The sequence below is a fragment of the Vitis vinifera genome, chromosome 5 (assembly GCF_030704535.1).
Source record: "Vitis vinifera cultivar Pinot Noir 40024 chromosome 5, ASM3070453v1".
NCBI classification, from domain to species: domain Eukaryota; kingdom Viridiplantae; phylum Streptophyta; class Magnoliopsida; order Vitales; family Vitaceae; genus Vitis; species Vitis vinifera.
Window position 1 is genome coordinate 1966192 of NC_081809.1, and position 23091 is coordinate 1989282.

At 37.3% G+C, this 23091-nt stretch overlaps 1 protein-coding gene and 1 non-coding gene across 6 annotated transcripts; one reads left to right on the forward strand and one right to left on the reverse strand.

Moving 5' to 3' along the window:
- The first annotated feature begins 221 nt into the window (after positions 1-221).
- On the forward strand, positions 222-6581 carry LOC104879223 (uncharacterized). Its single transcript, XM_010651315.3, has 5 exons — positions 222-464; positions 652-774; positions 914-1049; positions 3251-4669; positions 4891-6581. The coding sequence occupies exons 4-5, from the start codon at positions 3280-3282 to the stop codon at positions 5550-5552; spliced, it is 2052 nt and encodes a 683-aa protein (XP_010649617.1). The 5' UTR covers positions 222-464; positions 652-774; positions 914-1049; positions 3251-3279; the 3' UTR covers positions 5553-6581.
- Positions 6582-7085: 504 nt separating this feature from the next.
- Positions 7086-21994, reverse strand: LOC100854284 (uncharacterized). 5 transcript variants are annotated; one of them, XR_009465625.1, is made up of 11 exons: positions 21360-21994; positions 21139-21209; positions 17862-17993; positions 17397-17481; positions 15853-16462; positions 15007-15128; positions 13735-13861; positions 8706-8795; positions 8478-8576; positions 8217-8398; positions 7086-7770 (listed from the first exon to the last, which is right to left on the reverse strand). It is a non-coding gene; the product is annotated as an uncharacterized LOC100854284 (transcript). The 5 variants fall into 5 exon arrangements; XR_009465624.1 differs by having other exon boundaries at positions 8478-8586; positions 8698-8795; XR_009465626.1 differs by lacking the exon at positions 17862-17993 and having other exon boundaries at positions 8698-8795; positions 13735-13802; positions 21139-21212.
- Between the last annotated feature and the right edge of the window lie 1097 nt (positions 21995-23091).

The window sequence follows — 23091 nt, forward strand, 5'->3', positions numbered from 1 at the left end:
ATGGCAACCGTTTGGGTAACATGAAGAAAGAAGTGGTTTTATTTAATGTTTTTTAAATTTTGCATGCCATGTGTCTCTACCCTATTAACCTAAAAAAGTGGGTATTGTAAATAATTACGTTTAATTCCTTGGGCTTCTAGAAAGTGACGAGGAATAAAAGAATAACGGCGTTTAAGCGTCATTGTTGCACTTCATCACTTCATCACTTCATCACTCTTGGCAGTTGTAAGCTGTAACAAGTGTCATTGTCTCTTTCATATTTCCCCATTTCTCAAACATCCCGCCTCGTCTCGACAAACATCCCGCCGCATCTCAACCAACCTAGAAAACTAAACCCAAAATCATCCCTGATTTCTTGCCTTCAGCAAACTCGTCGGAGACGCCAACTATCGAACCATCAACTACTGACCGGTGATAATGAGAGTACCTCACCGAAGACACCCAAAAACACTTCATTGTGTCAGGTAATTTCTAATAGTGGGTAAAAAAACAATAATAATAAAAGAAATAGAATTGGAATCATGCATTTTCAAAGCTTGAACGCAGTCAATCTGTTAGAGTTTTCAAGATCTGGTATTTCTGTTGGAAAGGTTAAATTTTTTGGTTTGTTTGAGTGCATTTTGATTTGGGTTGTACTTGGTTGGTATTCAGAGTGGTGCAGAGAAAGTCAATGGCTGGAAATGGAGAAGAGGGGAAAGGCTTGGCTGGGAGCATTGGTGGTGGTGTCTTTGTTGTTTCAAAATCTTAGGATTTCGTTGGTCTCTCAAGATTGAAGTAAGTGGTTTTTCATTTCGAGTGTTTGGTTGTAGGGAAAGTGGATAAATTGGCTACAAATATGCAGAAAATTTGTTTCAAAATTGAGTTTGGGGCTTTGAATTTTAATTTAGTTTAATGTTTATTTGGGTATGTACAGGTTTGGCTTTGTTCCAATTTCAAAGAGAAAGAGAGTGGTGAGAGATATGTTTGGGCTTTGGTGAATTGGAATAATGGGAGCTTCATCTCTGTTCGTGGTTTGAAGTGGAGTGCTCCAATTGGAAAGCAGCGATTTTGTGAGTGATTCTTCCCTAAAAAAACAATTATAGAATAATTTTCTATTGTGCTTTGGAATGAAATGATTCTTGTTGCTTATTCTCGGTTGAGGAGCTTTGCAGCATCCCCCGCTGATAGCTCCTTATGAATGTGTTTGAGGATGATTTTGAAACAGCATCCCCCGCTATAGTTTGTTCTTTAAGTTTAACAAGATCACATTTCATCGTGAGGTGGTCAAACTCTGCTTTATATTCTTCTACAAACAACTTTTTCTGTTCGAAGTTGTGAAGGTTAAGAAAAATATTTTCCTTGAGTTGTTTGGCAAATATTTTCTTTTAAGTTCCCTCCTCATCTTTTCCCAAGTCATAATGCTTCCCCTTCCTTCATGAGCCCTCTGTTTTTTAAGATTTTCCCACCATAAAAAAAAAAAAAAAACATACTTTCTCAACCTAATAGCAACAAGTTTCACCCTACAAACCTCTAAAACTTCTTTGTAGTCAAACACCTATCCACAGTGTGAAACTAGTCAATAAACTCGTCTGGTTGCATTCTACTTTCAAACTCTGGGATATCAACTTTAACATCAAAGTCTTTTAGAACACTATGATTTCTTTGTACACAAGGAGGAGGAGAGACTTCTCTTAAATGTTGGCTTGGATCTCTATGAAAAGGATTGATGTCTTCATTTTCATTGCTAGGAGCCTCATGCTCTGTATCATGATGGAATTCATTGTGCCCAAGAGCCTCATAACATTTTAAATGATGTTGTGGTTGTTGTACTTGTCTCCTTAATTATTTCACCTCAATGTCACAAACGTCTCTTTCATGAGCAGGACGTTCTTCTTCAACATTTTAAATGCGACGATGACCAACCATGAGAACTTAGGACCTATGCTTTGATACTGATTGACCCCAACATAAATGAAAAAAGAAAAGAACTAAATAGATAGGAAGGAAAAATACAAGCTCACCATCCAAGAAGAAAACACTAAGAAATACCCTTTCTCTCTTTGACTTCCAATTACCATAACTTGGAACAACCCTCCAAGCATGAACAATTTCCAAAACTATATTTTCTAGGTAAATTACAAAGCCTTACTAAGATCTCAAATTCCACTGTAATATGCCTAAGTAGAACTTCTCCAATTCTCGACTAGCACTGAACAGCTGGACCTTTCTATGGAAAACTAAATATAACTCTCTCTAGAACTCCTAATGAAGTCCTGTAAAATGCGTTGGATTCTTAACTCAAAGACCTTTAATGTGGCATATAGTATGCATAGGAATTTTCAATATCCCAGTACTTGATTTACCATGAATATACCCTTACAAAAGTAGTTTCTACCTCCCCTGCATCTCACATGATTAAGTAAGGAGCTGCAACCTTTTTTTTAATTAGGTGTTAGATCATACAATGGGACATTCCTATGTCACGCTTGGTTTGGTGTTTATTAAATATTAATTTTTCTTGATGGTCTCTTGCTGCTTTTTGCTTGCAAAATTAAAGTTACCCCACCTTTTATTGTTCTATTTTTGCAGTACTAAATCAAATCACATGCATTCCTTGTGTTTTTTTTCCATTTTTTGACTCGAAACACCCTTTCTCAACTTCACTTATGATCACTAGTGATCCATTCTCGCTTGGAGCAAATAATTTGCTTTTTTCATTTCCTAGTTTTATTTCATTTTATTCCACTCTCTTCTTTGTTTTCTGTTTTTTCTGCTTTCATTTGTTCATTTTTTTCTCAGTAGTTACTGTCTGTTTTCTGAAGCAAAACTAGAAAAATAAAATAAAAAATCCTAATAAACTGAAATGGTGCTTGCTTAAATAACATGTTTAGGGGAATCATTGTAAGATCCATTTCATATGTTGTTTTTCATATTACCACACATTTGTGCATTCCATATCATATCATTGTAGATGTTAAGAGTTATTTCAACCATGAGTTTTGGTCTTTTTAGTTGCCACATATCTGTCAGTCCCCCCTTCATATCTTGTTGGCAATCTTACAATCTTTTAGTTAGTTTTTGTCCTCATTTTATCGTAATTTGAACTGATATTTCTATTAATATTCTTAGAGTTTTTCCTTCCAATTATTGTAAGTTTTTATTTTGGTTGAAATTTTCATGTTACCGAATGGTAAAATTTTGATTAATTAATTCTTAAATCTTGGTTTTCATACATACTTTCCAACCCCATTTTATTTTTGCATTTCTACAGTGCATCTAGCATCCCCATTTCTGTCAGAGATGACTCATCCATCCTCTCCAGAGTCTACGGTGCAGCCATTTCCACGAGAGGATCCAGCTTCCCCATTTGAGTCAGAGACGAGTCATTCGTCGTCTCCACAGACCATAGTGCAGCAGTTGCCTGTGCTGGAGCATCCGGGATCCTCATCTCAGTCGGAGTTGAGTCATATATCATCTCCGCATGCCACATTGCAGCAGCCATTTCTGTCAGAGATGACTCATCCATCCTCTCCAGAGTCTACGGTGCAGCCACTTCCACGAGAGGATCCAGCATCCCCATTTGAGTCGGAGACGAGTCATTCGTCATCTCCACAGGCCACAGTGCAGCAGCTGCCTGTGCTAGAGCATCCAGGATCCCCATCTCAGTCGGAGTTGAGTCATGTATCCTCTCCGCAGGCCACATTGCAGCAGCCATTTCTGTCAGAGATGACTCATCCATCCTCTCCAGAGTCTACGGTGCAGCCACTTCCAGGAGAGGATCCAGCATCCCCATTTGAGTCGGAGACGAGTCATTCGTCGTCTCCACAGGCCACAGTGCAGCAGCTGCCTGTGCTGGAGCATCCGGGATCATCATCGCAGTCGGAGTCGAGTGATATATCATCTCCGCAGGCCACATTGCAGCAGCCAGCTCCACATCCATCCTCTCCAGAGTCTACGGTGCAGCCACTTCCACGAGAGGATCCAGTATCCCCATTTGAGTCGGAGACGAGTCATTCGTCGTCTCCACAGGCCACAGTGCAGCAGCTGCCTGTGCTGGAGCATCCGGGATCATCATCGCAGTCGGAGTCGAGTGATATGTCATCTCCGCAGGCCACATTGCAGCAGCCAGCTCCACATCCATCCTCTCCAGAGTCTACGGTGCAGCCACTTCCACGAGAGGATCCAGTATCCCCATTCCATTCGGAGACGAGTCTTCTGTCGTCTCCACAGGCCACATTGCAGCAGCCAGCTCCACCACCACTGTTCATGCACCTTACGTTGTTGAAGTTATGGCTTCGGAGATGGTGGATTATATGCATGATAGCAGCTATTGGGTTCTTATTTTTGATTAGTTGGAGCATTCACACATCACAGAAGAATGATGCGAACATCTGGTGCACCACTCCCAATGCGACAGTTACCAAGGAAAGTAATGCACCTAGCTCCACCGAGATTCAGGGTGCCCCCATCCTCTTTAGGACTATCATGGCAGCGGTTGATGCAGCACCGGGTGATAATGAATGGCCTTTCTGTATACTGATACAGAAAGGAGTTTATAAAGAAAGAATTGTGATAGAAAGAAATAAAAGAAATTTGGTTTTGGTGGGGGTAGGAATTAACAAAACCATCATATCATCAAATGGAGCTGTCATGTCCACTGATCGCTATATTTCAGAACTCGCAACTATTTGTAAGTTTTTCAACTTTAATTTTATTTATTTTTTCAGTTTTAGGTTTATATTATGTAAGCTATTTCATGTTAAAGTAGTTTTATGGCTGAAAAAAAATATTATTGCAAAAGACTTTTATTAGTTATTTATTTTTTGTATTTTAATCCCTTAGTTTTTTTAAGTATTTTAAATGTTATGATTCCGCTTTATTTAATATTTTATTTTTGTGACACTTTTATAGGGGTTCTAGGAAAAAGATTCAAGGCAATGGATATTTCATTTGAAAACATAGGAGCTGATCAACTAGAGAGTGTTGCATTGAAAAATTCAGGAGATGAGTCTATCTTCCATAGATGCAGCTTCATGTCACAAGTAGTCTCGATTCATAGTGATCATGTGGGGCAACAACTCTACCATGATTGCTATATTAGTGGCTCACAACACTTGATCTATGGAGATGGACATGCCATGTTTCAAAGAAGTACCATCCATGTAAATAATTTGAAGCCAGAAGTGGGGGCTGTGATTGCACTGCAAGAAAGAAGAAGTAAGTTCTTAGTTGGTGGGGGATTTGTATTTCATTTATGTACCTTTTCTGCTAGTACCCAAAAAGCAATTAATTACTTAGGTGCTTCTTCTGGACCTTCATCTTTGATTGTAATTATGCAATCATACTTAGATAGATCTATTAGTCCTTTGGGATGGTTAGTGAAGAATAGAACAAGGTCTATCTATTTTGGTGAATACCAAAATACAGGTCCAGGAGCTAGACTAGAGCGAACATCTCCCAATTTCCACCATATCAGCCTTAAGGATGCTTCTTCTTTTACTATTAGAAATTTTTTAAGTAGTACAGTTTGGATTTTATGTAAAGACATACATTGTAAATTGGATTTGGCATGAACATTAGTTACTACTTCTTGTAATACACTTTTATCATTCTATGTATTGTGAGTTAGCATTCTAATCTACTTGTTGTAATACACTAGATTTCTTATGCTATCTATATAAAGTCAGCATACTGGTCTTCACAGAATCCCTTTGAACCATCTCTTGTTGGCTGTAAGTTAATATTGGAGCTTATGTAAGTTTATATTGTAGTATTGAGAGAATCTTTGAAGAAGGTTAATAGATAGCTTGTGGGAGGGGGATATCAGCTATGATACATGTATCACCAGCAAATGAAGCCCAGGTGTGGTGGTGGTGTATAAAGAACATAATTATTGCAACTCCCTCTGATGTGAAGTCACTTTTGACGAGGAGATAACTAAGAAATTTGCTCTTGATGAGAAGATTCTTACGTTGACCAAGATGTTTGTTGCCACTGAATACATCTGCAGTGTAGAGATGGAGAAGGGCAGGGTGTGGGAAGGAGTATGATCACAATTCAGAAGCATAAGATGGAGATGATGCTGCATACATGCTCAGGGAAGTAGGTGTTGAGCCTAATGGGGATGACGTTAAATTGAGCCTTCCAATTCCCAGTCAGGCATAGTAGTGAAGGAAACATTCGCAGCAAGACAAGGCTTTGGCCACAAGGCAGCAGAAGAGGGTATGGGCCTTTACTATTTGTTATCAGTCCCTCATGGAAGTATAGGCGAGCATTATGCTGTCATACCACAGGCATGCCTTCGGACTCGGCGAGCATTACAATTCTGTGATCCCTGGCCTGGTGAGATAGGTACCGTCATTCATATGTGAATACATTAGGTGTGCAAATTATTTTTATTTTATCTGTGTGAGAATCTCATCAGTCAACATTTTTATCTTCAATTATTAGCCAGTGCGATCACTGCATCCAGGTTCTATCCATTTTATTTAAACCTGTTTCAGGTCTCCCCTTTAGTATGTAAAAGTACTGAATTGCACTGAAAAGCAGCTAGGATTGGCTTTTTACCAAGGTGTTTTCCTTGTTAATAATCTACATCATTTTCCTTGTTCCAGTAAAGAGGGCAAATATTCTTAAAAAGCTTGGTTGTTTAATATGCGGATTTTGTGATATGATGTTTGAGAAAATAAAGCAGCTGCACTTGTATGCAACCAAAAAGAAAAGGGTCAGCACACCTGGTTTCTGGCTTTTTTTGTTCTGTGGGAAGTAGTTTTCTGCTCATTTAGACGAATAATGCTTCATAGCATGGACAAGAGGTGAGAAAGGCTTGAAGAATGGTTCCTCTTTGCTTTTTTTTGAACCAACTTGGAAAGGAAGAAATTGAAGAACCTTCAAAAGGGATTTAACACACAAACCCGTCTTTTTAAAGAATTTGCAGCAGAAGCAACAAAAGCCTTTCCCATTTCTTATCAATCCTTCATGGAAGTATAGGCAAATGTTAGATCAAGTGTTCGAGTGAAGTTTTGCTTTCCATGTGTGAAAAGGCTTACATAAATACTGGGCCTAAAAATTATTGATTCCATGATCAACTAAGATGACAATGACAGTAGCAAAGGAAAAATATTGATGGTAGCATATAGATTATAGAATTAGACATTGGAATTCATTAAATAAAAGAGGGGAAGATACCAGAACACTGCACAAGACTCCATCCCTCGGTTTCACAATTTGGGGAATCAAAGGGACCTGTGACCACCTAAGAAAAGAGGACATATTTTCTTGTATACAAATAGTAACAAAACCTTGCAGCTGCGGGGCAAATATCTCATCCTACACACTATACAAAAACAATTAGCCTCGTTCAATTTGCAACTCTTCCATATCTTCTCCCTTTAATTTACAAACAACAACAATAATAATAATAATAATAAAAAAAAACTAGCCAACCAAGGCATGGTACTTTCATGGATCCTCTCTCATATCTGGCCTTTCTCCTGGCCTGCAAAGCCAGCTGAGCATCCCTCTCCCACTCAAATTCCCTGCAATCTGCTCCTTGCAATAAAGAAACCTTCTCCAGGTACTGGTCTGAGATCTTATATGCATCCAACTCCTCTTGCAGACCCTTATTGTCTTCCTTGAAGTCACCCCCGTCCTTTCTTGTCTTGTCGAGCATGATCAACTGCAGATGCTGTACCAGCTGGACCTTTGGCCCTTTCAGATGCCTCCTCTGGAGCAGCATCAACAAGCTTCTTTAATTCTATCTCCACCCGCAAAGTCCCATACCTCTGCAATCTGTGACATGGGGAGGAAAAAAAAAAAAAACAAATACAACTGTCATATGGTTCACAGAACCAGTGAAAGGTTATACCATTAAGGCGTTCAAATGAATTTCAAATTTATCATTTTTGAAGCTATGCCAAACAAATTTTAGTTCACCTCAATGCTTGGGTATTAAAGCATATGCAGTTTTTGAACTAGGAGTAAATCCCACTGAGTTCATACTGATAAGATGTCAAGATAGGAAATTAAATAAATTAGCTTAACTATTACTGTTTGTCTTCATTATTTAAGTTGAATCCTTAACCCACCAGGAACAAGCACCAACCAAGCCTGAGTTTTTTCTTTTTCTTTCTTTCTTTTTTTTTCCTTTTTTGGGTCAATTAAATTGATTGTAACCAGGAAGCCAATTCACCAAGCTAGGGAAGCATGTAGCAGTACAAGTGATACAATAAGCTTACTTCAACTTTTCCTCTGCCTGAAGCAGCTGCTGCAGCATCCTAACTGCGGAAAGAGCAGCAGCAGCAAGGCTCTTCACCTCATCATTGGTGCTATTCTCTGTAACACTAGATCCCTTCTGTTGTACATCTTGCTGAAGATAAACTCTCTTCTTTGGCCCCAGGCCCATATAAATGTCATACACCTGTATCATAAAATTAAGGTAAAAGACAGAAGTCTGGCCAACCATTCCCAAATGAACAGGATAATCAGAAAATCCTCACAGTCGAAGTTCTGTTCACAGTTGAACTGGGTTTGTTTGTAAAAGATTTGAGCACCTTAACAGATACTCCTTTATTCATTTGCTCCCACACAGCATCTACCTGAGATTCTCTTTTTAGCAGAATGAAGTGGCTTGTCAGCTATCTTATGTGGCATTACTAATCCTTAGCTTTGATAATGAAAATATCAATAAAAAGAATTAAGTCTCAAGAAACAGCTTACACTCTTACCACTTTCTTCAGGTTGTGCCTCTGAGTTTGAAATAGCTGCAACTTCTTTGACAGTCTCCATTGATAACTTATTCTTCTTTTCCAAAGCACCTGAAACACATAGTTCAACCAGTAAAGAAGAGACACAGAAACCACAATGAATACATAAGGCACCACAGTCAATGGGCCTACCTTGAAAATCAAAATTGTGAAAAGTTTGGGATGAACGGATTATTTTACCATATATTGCTTAAGAAGAAAAAAATATATTTTAGTGATTTATTTCAAAATATATATAAATTTACTTTTACAAATGGATGCTCTACACCCACATGCAAAATGGTCTACATTCTAAAATCATCTAATCATTTTGATTCTTAGGCTCTTACAGCCCAGGCAACTTGCAAGTTGAGGAGCACTGCACCATAGGCCAGCCTAATAAGGAATCAAGGATCATCAAACTGTACACCACACCATGTCAGATATGTCGCATGTACACTAGAATTTTTGAGTAGCATTTTGGCAGACATATCTTTATGACCACCTAGAGCCTATTGCTTAACTAACTAGGCATCACCACACTACCACTACTTGGCTCACACCTAACATAGCAGAGTTGGAGGTCCACATTGGCAAAGCATTCTCTTTGCCAAATCTGGACACTTAAATTCTTATCCTTCAAAAGCTCAATTATCACAAGGATGTTGTCAATCATCCTTTCTCTTTCTCCAAAACAACACCACTGATTACAAGTTATAAGCTCCGTATCATACCCATCCTCATCCATCATCTTGCCCAAGACACCCTCCTTATCCTAATAAGCTTGTGACACAATAGACAATGCCCACATCAGCTATTGCAGAAAGTCTGTATCAGCTTATTGAAAAAAGAAGGAAGTCATAGTCTTTATAAGAAAATCAATAGAGGCACAGAAGGGGTAAGGTAAACGATATCAAGGATCCACAAATTGTTGTAAACTAGTATATCTATAATGTAAATCCTCTGTGGGATTGAACAGTAAAAAAGTGAAGGCTTAATATATGAATTTGAAGCAAACAGCATGCCAATTCAGATAACTGATTTATAGGCAAACAGAAGATATGGTAAACAGTTCCAATTCTTTGGTCATAGCCATTGAAGTCAACATTCGTCGATTGATATGCACACTTATGTGTGCTGCTTGCAACTCACAAGGGCAGAAAGGACCAAACTCCAGGGCTTGTGCAAAAGCTTTAATGGGTGTCTTCCGGGTCGGATCTTAAATGGGTCTATGAGGGCAATATTGTCCATCTACTATTCACTTCCTCATAAAGTAATTTTATAAAGGGGAAATGTTAAAGAGAATTTGTTAAATGGGCCTCCCAATCTCTCTCCACCCTGCATATATATTTTTTTAAATGACATATAAATATAAAAGGGCAAAAATATCCGCTTCTTCATTTCTTCTTTCCCTTCTTCCATTTCATTTTTTAAGAAAAAGAAAAAGAAAAAGAAAAAAAAAGTAGAGGTGGTGGTGGCGACCAAGGAGGACCACCATTGCCACTTTTTGTTTTCTTTTTTTACTTCATGAAGAGAGAAAGTGGAGGTAGGATTAGTTTCAGTGGAGCAAAGAACATAAGGATATTTTTATCCTTTTTTTTTTTTTTTTTGATAGGTGAAAGCAATTATATTAAAAAGAGAAGAGTATACACAATGTATACAAGCAACCAAAAAAACAAAAAAGCGTGGAAACACAAAAATAAGCACCCACACCCTACAGAGTTCCTAACCAATCCACAAAATCAAGCATCGACATGGAGCCATCCCCAATATATAGTCTTACCCAATCCTAAAATAGATACAAAAACGAACTTTTAAAAAAATGAATAGAACATTCACAAGTCTCAAAAGCTCTCCTATTTTTCTCCCTCTAAATAATCCAAAAAAGACATAAAGGAACAACCTTTCAAGCCTTTTTCCTTTTTCTACCAACAAAAAAGCCTCCCCAACTCAAGAGCAAACCTCACACCGAGGAGTGCATCACCCACCATACACCAAATAAAGCAAAAATCAGCAGTCACGACTTATGAGCTTTCGGACATTGAAGAAGATATGTTAGGGAAGGAAGCAAATAAAATGGGTATATTTAGCATTGTCATATGAAAATTTATTTATCGATAATCCATAGATATTGTAGATTTCTTATATATATATATATGTGTGTGTGTGTGTGTGTGTGTAGAAGAGAAGAGGGATTGAAGAATAAAAGGTAAAAATTCTTCTTCTTGATTATTCTGCACAGAGAAATGTACATATATATATATATATATATACAAAAATCCAAAAACCTAAATTTAAGGACCTTCTCAACTCAATTACAACAAAATCTCATTGATTACAAGATTGCCTAATTCTCTATTTAGAATCACATCTTTATTAATTTCAATATTCCACAGTCCTCCTCAAGCTGCTAAATAGATGTTTTCCATTCCCAACTTGAATATACTTACTTGAAACTTTGTACTGCTTAAACATTTTGTGAGTATATCTACAAGTTGGCGGTCAGTGGATACATAAGGGGTACAAATCAATCCACTATCTAGTTTCTCTTTGATAAAATGCCTATCAATTTCTATGTGTTTCATTCCATCGTGTAGCATTGTATTATGTGCAATACTGATTGTAGATTTATTGTTGCATTAAAGTCTCATTGGCCTATCCCATTTCATCTTTAAATCTTCCAAAATAATTTTCAACCATAGTAGTTCACAGACTCCTTGGGCTAAATTATGTTTATGCACTAGATCTTGCTACCAAACTCTGTTTCTTATTTCTCTATGTCACCAAATTCCCACAATACCCAATAGTTGATCTTCTATCAAACACAAATCAAGCATAATCTGCATTTTTGTATGCTTCAAGTACTAGTCCCGAACTTCATTTAAACAGCATGTCATTTCCTAGAGGCCCCTTAAGGTACTGTAGTACACGATTAGCAGCTTGCAGATGAACCTCTTTTGGATTGTGCATAAATTGGCTAATCACACTCACAGTAGATGCTATATCCGGGCTCATTTTTGTATGCTTCAAGTACTAGTCCCGAACTTCATTTAAACAGCATGTCATTTCCTAGAGGCCCCTTAAGGTACTGTAGTACACGATTAGCAGCTTGCAGATGAACCTCTTTTGGATTGTGCATAAATTGGCTAATCACACTCACAGTAGATGCTATATCCGGGCTCGCGTGAGAGATATAAATGAGTCTTCCTACCAAACGTTGATGCATCTCTCTATCTACCACAATATCTTCCTCAGTCTCTCCAAGCTTATGATTAAGATCTATTGGTGTGCTTGTTGGTTTACACGTCAACTTCCCTGTTTCCCTGAGAAGGTCTATTACATATTCCTTGCTTTTAGTGCAAATAACAAGTCTGGATGTATCAACCAATCCATAACCAAGCCTCTTGCCACAAGTCCAACCTGTGGTTGGTGGAAACAATGTGATGACTTGGTTTGCCTCATGGATTGTGAATGTCGTTAACGAAGAACATGCAAGAGATGTCATTTATGTAGACACAACAAGAGACCTATGGATTGATTCACAATAAATTAAAGCATTAGAGGGTCAAAACATAGACTCTTACATCTTTGCCTCAAAATAAAAAAGCAATGGGATGCAAGTAGGCTTATAAAATTAAGCATAATCCAAATGGTGCCATTGAATGTTACAAGGTTCACTTAGTAGCTAAGGGTTATAATCAACAAGAAGAAATTGATTACCAAGAGACTTCCGCCCTAGTTGCTAAGCTCACAACCATGCATTGCTCACTTGCTATTGTTGCAATTCAAAATTGGCATCTTCACCAACTTGACATCAACAATGTTTTTCTTTAGGAAGACTTAGATGAAAAGATATACATGTAACTCCCACTAGAACTGAAAATATGGTTTACAAACTTCAAAATCCCTTTAGAACCTTAAGCAAGCTTCGTAACAATGGTTTGCCAAACTATCAACCACATCGATGTCTACAAGTTACAAGTAATCCAAGGCAAATTACTCCCTATTCACTTAAGCTTCAAATAACTCCTTCACAATCATTCTTGTCTCTGTTGATGATATAATTATTGCAAGTAATTATATTGAAGGAATTAAGGTGATCAAGGAAAATCTACATGGAAATTTCACACTAAAAAATCTTGGAATCTTCAAGTACTTCCTCCACATTGAAGGGGCATGTTCCAACTTCTAAAAACGAGATTTATTTAAGTCAACAAAAATATACTCAAGAATTATTCAAAGGGTTTCGTCTCCTTGGAACATGTTCTTCATAAACTCCTATGGAGCCAACTCTGAAATTAAGTAAATAAAATGGAGAACCTTTGTTAGATGCTTCTTGTTATAGGCGTTTGATAGAAAGGTTGCTTTATCTCATAGATGCAATCAATGATATCACGCTCATCAGTAGAAGCAAAATATTGTGCAATGACTACCACTTGCTATTAGATTAATTGGTTACATTATTTACTTGCAGATTTTAGAGTTCAATACCCTCACCCAATGCATCTATATTGTGACAACAAGGCAGCTTTACAGATTGTTGCTAATCTAACTTTCCATGAACGAACTAAGCACATTGAAATTGATTGAAACATGGTTTGTGAAACGATTCAAAACAAAATTGTCTGTACTCAATTTGTTCGATCACAACGACAATCAGCTAATATTTTCATGAAATCTCTTGGTATAGATCTTCTCCATTGCTTGCTTTCTAAAATGGGTGTTCATGATCTCCAGATGCCATCTTGAAGGGTAGATATGGAAGATATGGAGTTGATTCTTTCCCTTGATTCTCCTTGAGCTTCTCCTTGATATCAACCCAGTATTTTATACTAATTTGTTTCTTTATTTCATTTATTTAGTTTCCTCCGTTTCCTTATTTCTTTCATTTAGTTTCCATGTATATACCTTTGTACGAATAGTATATAAACCAATGTAATCGTTTAGAAATTGATTTAGCAATTGAATATAATTGAAAGAGATCAACATGCTGTGAAGTTGAATGCGTTACCTGTACAATCTCTAACATCAAGCTCTTGGCAATTTGCAGGTCTCGTTTCTCCAATGGAATCAAGGATTCTTCCAGTGCCAAATAAGTGAAATCAATATTTGCAATGTAAGAAGACATCTCCACTGCACTAGTTACAAGAAGCAAATATATATATACTATGCCATCACTAGAATTGAGAATCAATAATTATTTATCTTTTCACTAGCAATGTGATAAAAAGACATTGTACTTTCAAAAACTCTTCCATCTAAATCCCCTGTAGACATGATTCAGCATAAACAATGCTTGTTTTAATGCAACAGGCATTTCCACTACAAGATTCAGAAACAAAAATAAAGTTCCAAACTACATCTATAAACAACATGACGGATCCAGGACCCAAGAAAATGGCATAGCAATTGATCAACTTTAGCATTTTGTGTTTGTTAGGAATCTTTTTTTTTTTTTGTGTCTTTTTGATAGGAAAACAAAAGCATATTATAGCTATAGGAGAAGATACAAGAAAGATGAGGTAAGGCACACTAAAGTATATAGGGAGTATACAAAAGGCGATGAGCAAAAAGAGAGATGAAAGAAGAGTACAACACCCACCCCCAATTAATTATCCCCTAAAAAATCAACCAAATTCATCATAGACATAGAAGACCCATCTAAATGAAGTATAATACCTTCCAGGAAATTATGCATTAAAGAGGATTTAGGCAATTTTTCCGAAAATTCCACATAAAGCATAATTGTTCTGAAATTATGCTAAAGATGAATATTGTGTTTAAAGATGTTGTATTTTCTTTATTTTGGAAGTTGTTTGAGGTTTTTAGGAATAAAATGTGAGTCTCTATGCATCTAGGACCCAAGAAAACGGCATAACAATTGATCAACTTTAGTAGTTTTAAGTCTATTAGAAATCTTGTGTTTAATGATGTTGTATTTTTGAGATTTTGGAAGTTCTTTGTGCTTTTTAGAAATAAAATTTGAGGTTGTATGGTTCACTTTGTTCAATCTCAAGCTTAACAGTTGATCAACAGAAGTCATAACTGGTCTAGCGTCCAACAAACCAATTGCTTCCAGCAGATAAGCACCATATTCCTTTAGACAATATGAATTCCATTATTTAGTACAACAATATGATCACCTTGGAAAGTACTGGATTTAACAAAGATCTTTCGCATCAAAAGAGCTTGTCCAGATGAGTCTCCACATGAGTCCAGCCAGTTCGGTTGCTCTTTTGATAACAATATCATAAACATGCATAAGCAAAATAAACCACTCTACCTCTCAAATAGAAAAGTACAATGATCTGAGGAGGTCATGGAGAAAAAACATTTCAGATGTCCAGCAAGTGAAAGGCCAACAAGGTATTCTCTGCATTTGCAAGAGCTAATGCCAAGAGCAACCTATGCAACAAAAATATCAGTTTTGAACTAACTATTACTAGCAAGGTAAAATGAATAGAACTCATTGAATTCATAGCCTTTAATTTTTATTTTATTTTTTTTGATAAGTGAATTCATCGCCTTTAATATATTTTACAAAATTATTATTCTTAGTTTTGATTAACTATGAATGGTATCTAAAAAAGTAGAATTGCTGATGCTCAATTTTGAGTTCTTACTGAATTCAATAGCAAACCAAGTGCACCTTCTCAAACACCACCATCATATGCTTTAACTGCAGAGTCATCCTCTTGAGTAAAATGAGGGAAAGAAAATCTTGGATTTTATTTTCATGCTGATCAAGTGTCCCGGGGACTCCACGTCACAACAGTAATAACATATGACTTTTTTTCTTTTTTTCTTTTTTTAAATTTTATTTTATTGCCTATCGTTTAAAAAAACATGATCCAGAACTCTCATAATCCTCCACTGTTTGCTGAGAAAAATAAGGAAATGATTAAAAACACACAGAAGCAAAGTTTGAACCTAGCATGTAACTATTTTCTTCCCCTATTAGCCAAAAGATCCAGTAAAAAAAAAATTAAAGATTTTTCCCATTACCCAAATCCCAAACTATGTCAAAAATCCTTTATTAAAAAGTGTAATTTTCCAACACTTTCTGGGCAAGAAAACAGAAAATAACATTTCTGGAAAATCCAGACTTCTGGAGAAAACAGAAATCTACCTGTTCCATCGTCACTGATGACAAGCAGCTTGAAAGCTCAGGTAATCAACAACTCATTGATTGGGAAGCTCCAAAACCAAAATGAACAATCAAAAATAGAAGCTGATCAGATCTTAAAAAAATCAGAGACAAAAAAAAAAAAAAAAAAAATCATAACCCTAGATTGAAAATGAAAGATGAGAGGGAAAGGGAGGCCACCATTTGAAGGACAAGAGAGAGAGTGAGAATTTGAACCCAACCCCATCAAACCACCTTCTCTTGGGTAGGTTTCCAAAACCAAGGGTTGTGGAGCTTCTCGAGGGTGACCTTATGAAGACGATACAAGTAAGAGCTAGATGTAGCTGTTGGTGAAGTTCCTGGCAACAGCTCTTGGTTTGCTTGCCAGCAGCAGCCCTTTGCAATTGGAGTGGCGAGTGCAGTTTCAGGTGGAAGATCTGCGACAGCTGAGTATGGACATAGGGTAGGAAACGTTGGGTATTTTTTTACTTGGGAAAATAAGGGTAATTTATATACCAAACAGAAGATGGCGCTTTTAAAGAGCACCAATGTTAAGCTCATCTTGAAATGACGTTCCAGAAGCGCCATTATCTCAAAATGTTATTGGTTCTTCCTATAAAGCACCAATATACAAGCATCAGCAATAATCATTTTTTAGTAATCAATTATCATGCTTTTTACAAGCACTAGGAAATCAAGTGTCATTAATTTAATTTTTTGTAGTAGCCTGCATAATACTTTTCTTGTGCAACACAAAATTCATATATTCGAGATTCATATCTAGATCCAAAACTACCACATATCAAAATTCAAACTCATCTCAAAGTGACAATCTGAAGATTATACTGGATGATTTCAAGCATGGTGACCAAATATTCATTTTAAACGACTGGTGTTGTACAAGTAGAAAGTCTGATGAATCAAGTAGCTATTTCCTATTTCACTTTCAGGTTGCCCAAGACATATGAGAAATGTGATTTGCTTCACTTGAGGTCTCCTAGGTACTTTCAGTGAGGGATATTCTACGGAGTTGGCATGTAATTAAATTCATAAGAAGGAATGAAGAAAGGCTCATATGAGATTATTGTGGTGCCTTGGAAAACAGTGTCAGTCAATTTTTGAAAAGAATAAAAACATATGACAGCAAGCTTGCTGAATCTAATTTGTGATCTGGGCATGTGGATTGAAACGCATTTGAAGAGTAGGAGACAGTTTTAAGCTTCATTGATAGTTTGGGTAGGTTATGGCGTTAAGGGGTTCTTTGCCCTGTGTTGAGGATGCTTCCCTTTTTTTGCCTTTGATTTTGTGTGCGCTTTGGTTTGGGTAATCCTTGTCTGCGCTCAATATACTCGTGCAACCTTATGGCATTCTTTAGCAAATTTACTAATAAGAGCTGCTACCCTTGATAAGGGTAGGATTTCCATATAACCGGGGAATCCTTGTTTCTCTACCTCTCATGCAATACTTGATTGTTCAAGCCAGTTTATTAGATCTTATGTTAATGACAAATGAAAAACCAATTGATCATAACAACAGGTTATCTTTACCTTCCCAAATGTATCATGCAATCCATCCTCAACAACAAAGTAAAAAGTTTTGAGTCCAAACGGGATTCAAGCTATCATTCACAACCTGAAAGCATAAAAAAAAAAAAAACCAAAAATTAAGTAAACCCATAATCTGCATAGTGAGATAAAGTTACTTCCAATATAAGAATTTCAGGACACAACATTTATGCAAGAGCTCAGGTGACCTTCCCATTCAACACCTATGGGTGTCATCTCCTTTTAAGTGTTTGTGCATTATGATGCCCCACAGGTCCAAGGAAAAAAAAAAGAAGCAAAGCTTTTTCAAAATAGAAAGTAGAAGCACCTTTAGAATACTCCCAACATAAAAGAAAAACCAAAAGAATCTCAGCTAGGACAGTCAAACCCTTACCCTAGTTTTGCTCCTAGTAACTAATTTTTTCAAGATAAGTAAAGCATAGAGATCTCTTTTCCCATTAGACATACCACAGGTAACACTTCTGCAGATATCACCTTAAGAATCTCCACTTGTAAGAATCTCCAAGGATGTCATTGAAAATTAAGGGGCAAAAGGGTTGGCAAACCCATTCTCCATGCTAAAAGGAACATAGAAAAGCTCTGGTGCACAAAAATGAAAACCAAATGAATAAAAAAGCTGAGACAATTTTTTTTTTGATAAGTAAGCAAAGATATTGTATTAAAAAGAGACGCTAAAATAGCAGCTCAAGATATATAAGAACAAGATACAGTCACCCCCTTACAATTGTAACCAAAAAGAAAACTGTCCAAACAAGATGTACAAAAAAAAAAAAAACAGCACCCCCCCACCCCCAACAAGAACTCATCCAATCAATGAAATCTATTAACGTCGAAAGACCATCTTCTATAGACAGTTTGGTCTCCGACCAAAGTGAAAAAACAAAAGAAGTTTTCAGTTTTTGCACCCCATCTTTAAAGGCAATTCTGTTTCTAGTCTTTCAAACAGACCAAAACAAGCACAGAGGGCCTGCTTTTCACACTGTTCTGCGCTTTTTGCCCACCCAAGCTTCATCCTAACCCAAAAAGGGTCTCCCTTACTAAAGAAGGGAACACCCAACACACACCGAATAGGGTAAAAAACAGTTTCCACACCTCCCTCGTTGTTTTGCAATGGAGGAGAAGATGGTCAATAGACTCCTCATAAACTTGGCACAAAAAGCATCTATTTACTAAAGCCCATCCTCTCTTTTGAATTTGGTCTAAAATTAGAATTTTTCCAATGAGGCTTCTCAAGCAAAGAAACTAATTTTTTCCTACACCCAAGAGTTCCAGATTATCTTCATTGGGAAGCACACTGATGAATTAGGCTCTAAGACTTTGTAAAGGGACTTTATTGAAAAGTTGTCATCTTTGGACTCCAACCACCTCACCCCATCCTCCTCATCCAACATCACTTTTTCCCCACACAATTGCCCCAGCAGGTTCTCCACCTCATCCAGCTCCCAATCATTGAAAAGCTTAGTAAAACCAGGGTTCCAACTCTCCACCCCCCACCCTTTTCCCCACTTGCTAAAACAGTCCATAAATCACTTACCTCAGCCTGGCTGCAGCTAACGCAGATAAGAAGGGGAAAGAATCCCACAACAGTGAGGTTCCACACCACTTGTCCTTCTAAAAGCTCACCCTTGGGCCATTACCCACCACAAAAGATATTCTAGAGCTAACAAGGTAGCTAAGTTTCCTAATTTATTTCCACAACCCTACTTCATGCCCCTCCCTAACCTCATGGGGGCACCACCCACCTTGATCCTCCACATATTTCCCCCTTATAACCTGGTTCCAAAAAGTCTCCATTTCATTTGCAAAACGTCACGTCCATTTACCAAGGAAAGTCTTGTTGAGCGTAGCAACACTCTTAACCCTCAACCCCCCTTTACTTTTATGTGAACAAACTGTTGACCACCTCACTAAATGAGGTTTTCGCTCAAGAGCTGCACCTCCCCAAATAAAATCCCTCTAAATCTTCTCCAATCTCATTTTAACCACTTTTGGCAAATGGAGGATGGACATAAAATAAATAGGCAGGTTGGACAAGGCACTACAAATCAATGTAATTCTCCCACCCTTAGAGATATATTGTCGCTTCCACATGGCCAACCTTTTGCGGAATATTTCCTCAATACCATCCCAAGCTGCCACGGAGTTAAAAGAAGCCCCCAAAGGCATCCCAAACTAATTAGAAGGTAAACTACCCACCTTGCAGCCCAGCTCACAAACCAAATCATCCACGTTCTCCATCCTTCCCACAAGGATCAGCTCACTTTTATCCAAATTAACCTTCAAACAAGAGATTGCCTCAAATTAACCTTCAAAAAAAGTGAGTCAATTGAAACAAATAAGAAATAAATGTTTTGGATATCATCACCAACTATCTTGCCTAAAAGAGCTTCATGCCACATAAAGGATCACATCGAAATTGTTGATGCAAAGTTCTAAGGTTCATAACAGAGCCATCTAGATCATGACACTTAAGTCATTGGTAGATGAACTGCAATAATTTCAACTTGTACCAATTAGCACAAAAAAAAAAACATAGGAACCCTCATTTCAACAAAAAACAAATATTTAGAAAATAGACACATAGTAGACCCACAGGATGCATGAAGTAAAATCTAAAAACAGGAGAATTGATGGATGAGAAAGTTGGTTGACATTATAAACCATAAATAAAGCCTCAAATGCATACTGTCTATGATTATAATAGCAAAAAAAAATACAAAAGGTAGATAATTATGTTCAATGAAAGCGATAATCTACCATAGTTATAGGAAATACTTCAACCCAATGTCCACATTAGTCTCAATCACCATGAAATTTTTTCCAATACTCATCATCAAGTTGTATCTATAATCTTCCTCGAGAGAGATAAAAAGAAAGCGATTTGCATTGAGAGAGATAAAAAGAAACAATATGATTGAAGGGTGTGTGTAGGCCTAAGTATGCACACTCATCCTCTCTCCTTAACCAATATGATTGTAAAACTAGTCATATACTTTTTTTCCTTTCTTTTTTCTTTTTTGAAAAGTACCTCATCTACTATGAAACATTATTATTAATATAAATACTCCCCAAATGATATGAGGCAAAAGTACATCCATATCCAATTTGGGAAACAAATGATAGCTCTAACAATTCAAATTCCAAACCAATATTATTGGTTCCAACCTCATCTCAAATCCATGAAAGTAGGGGCATGGCTCTTACCTTTTTTTCAATAATTGAGAAATTTAAAACCATTTATCACTAATACTACTGTGATGTTGGTAAAATAACTAAAAAAATATAAAAATATAAATTCCCAAAGTCGCCTCAATTTTTTCTTAACCTGAATTTGCATGTTCGTATCATATAATTCTTCAACCTATCTATAAGGATTAGACAAAAACTGACAAAAGGTTAGAAACCCTATAAAATCAGGGTAAAAAACTAACTAGGAAATTGCTTCAGATGAGTAGGAATAATTAATAAATAGTATGAAACTTGAGATAGCTGAAGACCAAAAATATTGCACCAACATGGAGTCTTATGTCTTAGGTGGAATCTTCCATTTCATTTGTAGGAACCATAATAAATTTAAAAGAAAGTTAACTACAAACAAAAATAGGAATCAGAATCCCTAGAAATAAAAATTGAGACCCCAAGAGAAGTACCCTTGAGAATCCTAGCAAATAGCTTCCCAACCAATAGAATCAAACTAACAGAACATTGCTCTTGTTAAACGTACCTAGTCCAAAGCGTCGATCCCACAAAAATCTCTCTATTGTCCAGAGTGTCCTCTTCCTTCCACCGACTCAACTTCTTGCCAGAAACCTTTAGTTTCAGTTATCTTATTCCGGGTTATATCCAAAACTATAATTTAATATAACACAATAAAGAAAATTAAAGTGCAATAACCTAAATCTAAAGGCTTTGGAACTTTATGAAATTGTTTCGACTGTCTCTTACCTCTGCAAATTGCAATTCAGGAAAGCCCAGTGTCGGATTTTACATGAATCTCCCATTGAAGCCCAAAACGTACCCAATTTCGACATCTTCGATTAAACCCTATAAATGATTAATTAAAAACCCTGTAGACCCCCATTTTGGGGGCTCATTTTTCTCACTTTTCTGCAGACTTTTCTTACCAGGTGGAGGGCTCTCAAGGAGCCACGTGTTGATTCATGGTTGGCTGGTGAGGAATCAGGCTAGTGGTTTGGAGAACCAAAGAGGGTTGGACACGTATGAGAGTATATTCTGGGGTGGTTTGAAAGAAATGAAAAAAAAAAAAAAGTTGCAGGCGGTTGCAAAGGAAGGAGGAGCGTATTTTGTTTGTTAAGAGAGAGATGCGATATTTTTTCTGGGCTGGTTACAGGGAGGTGAGGAGGATTTGGTTGCTGTTATATAGAGATATTGAGATACTTGGGGGAAGAAAAGCCTGAGCTGAGAGGAGAAAGACAGAACTGTGAGAGGAAAGAACAAAGTAGAGAATTACAAGAGGAGCAAAAGCACAGCTGGAAGCTAACCCACTCTTGGCTTGAAAGAAGCATTCCAGGTATGATCATTCGTGAGTTCCTTATTTCTCATTTCCACCTTGATTAACTCTCACTTTCAGTATTTCTTATGAGTATTTGGTTTATTGATTGGTGTGGATATTATAGGCCACTCGTTAGTTTTGTGGGGCTCTAGGTATGCATGCTCTGTTTTTAGATTTATTTTTGGTGTTTTTGACTTCTCTTGAAAATATCTGATGTTGTATTCCTTCCCATAACTTGATCAAAACTATGCTTTCATTTCCTCCGGATTCCACTACTCAAAGCTCTTTGACGATCCATGGCATAGAGCTAAGCTTATACTCTGTTTTTATTATGTTTTCTTTCTTCCCTGGTTATTGCACTGTTTCTTGTTGAGGGTGGAGTGTTGTCTGCAATAACCAAGCTGCTGGGATTCAATGAGTGTGGTCATGAGGGGAAATGAACTCAATAGGGGATTTCTGTGATTATATCTGTGCTTCAATCTATTGGTTCAAAATGGTGGCCACGGAATTGCATTGGAGTTTTGTGTTCGTGTTTGCTTTGCCATCTGGGTCTGATAAGATATATGCTGGTAGTGAAGATGAGAATAAGGATTTGAGACATCTCATTTTTTTCCTAGAATTCTTAGTGACTGCAGCCAGTTCAGTTAGGCATGGGGAAGGAAAAGCAAGTTCTGTAGGTTTCGATACACGGACAGTCAGAAAGGTCATGGCATGTACTCCATTCGGTGAAGGCTTGGGTGTTGATACCTTGCGCTCCTGGTGTTCCACGTAGTTGTTGAATAGATGGACACGCGATCTCAACCCACAAAGGTTCTTGATTCAGTCGTTATATCTGCAAAAGGCATCCAGACAGGGTGTCCGGACGTACCCTCCGATGGTTTTGTTAGCCATGGTTAGAGAGAGATATAAATCAGTTGGCCTTTTTCTAGGTATCAGGAGGTTACCTTCCTCTTCGTGTGAAGGTTTCTATATAGTGTCAGGAGTACTGTTCCTCTCATTAATGGTGAGGAGATATTTTATGTTTGTCATGATGACATTCGGAGGCAGCATGGTCATCGCCACCCTACTGGCGACTGTCAAAAACCGTGGTAGGTGATGCTATTGTCAGAGATCATGGGAAGTGATCATGTAGAATGATCGTGAGAAGTGACTTGTTGTCACCTC

Excerpts from the sequence above, each read along its gene's own strand:
- LOC104879223 (XM_010651315.3), top strand. The coding sequence starts at position 3,280 with ATGACTCATCCATCCTCTCCAGAGTCTACGGTGCAGCCATTTCCACGA. Across the intron at positions 4,670-4,890 it reads TTCAGAACTCGCAACTATTT|GGGTTCTAGGAAAAAGATTC; the intron begins GTAAGTTTTTCA and ends ACACTTTTATAG.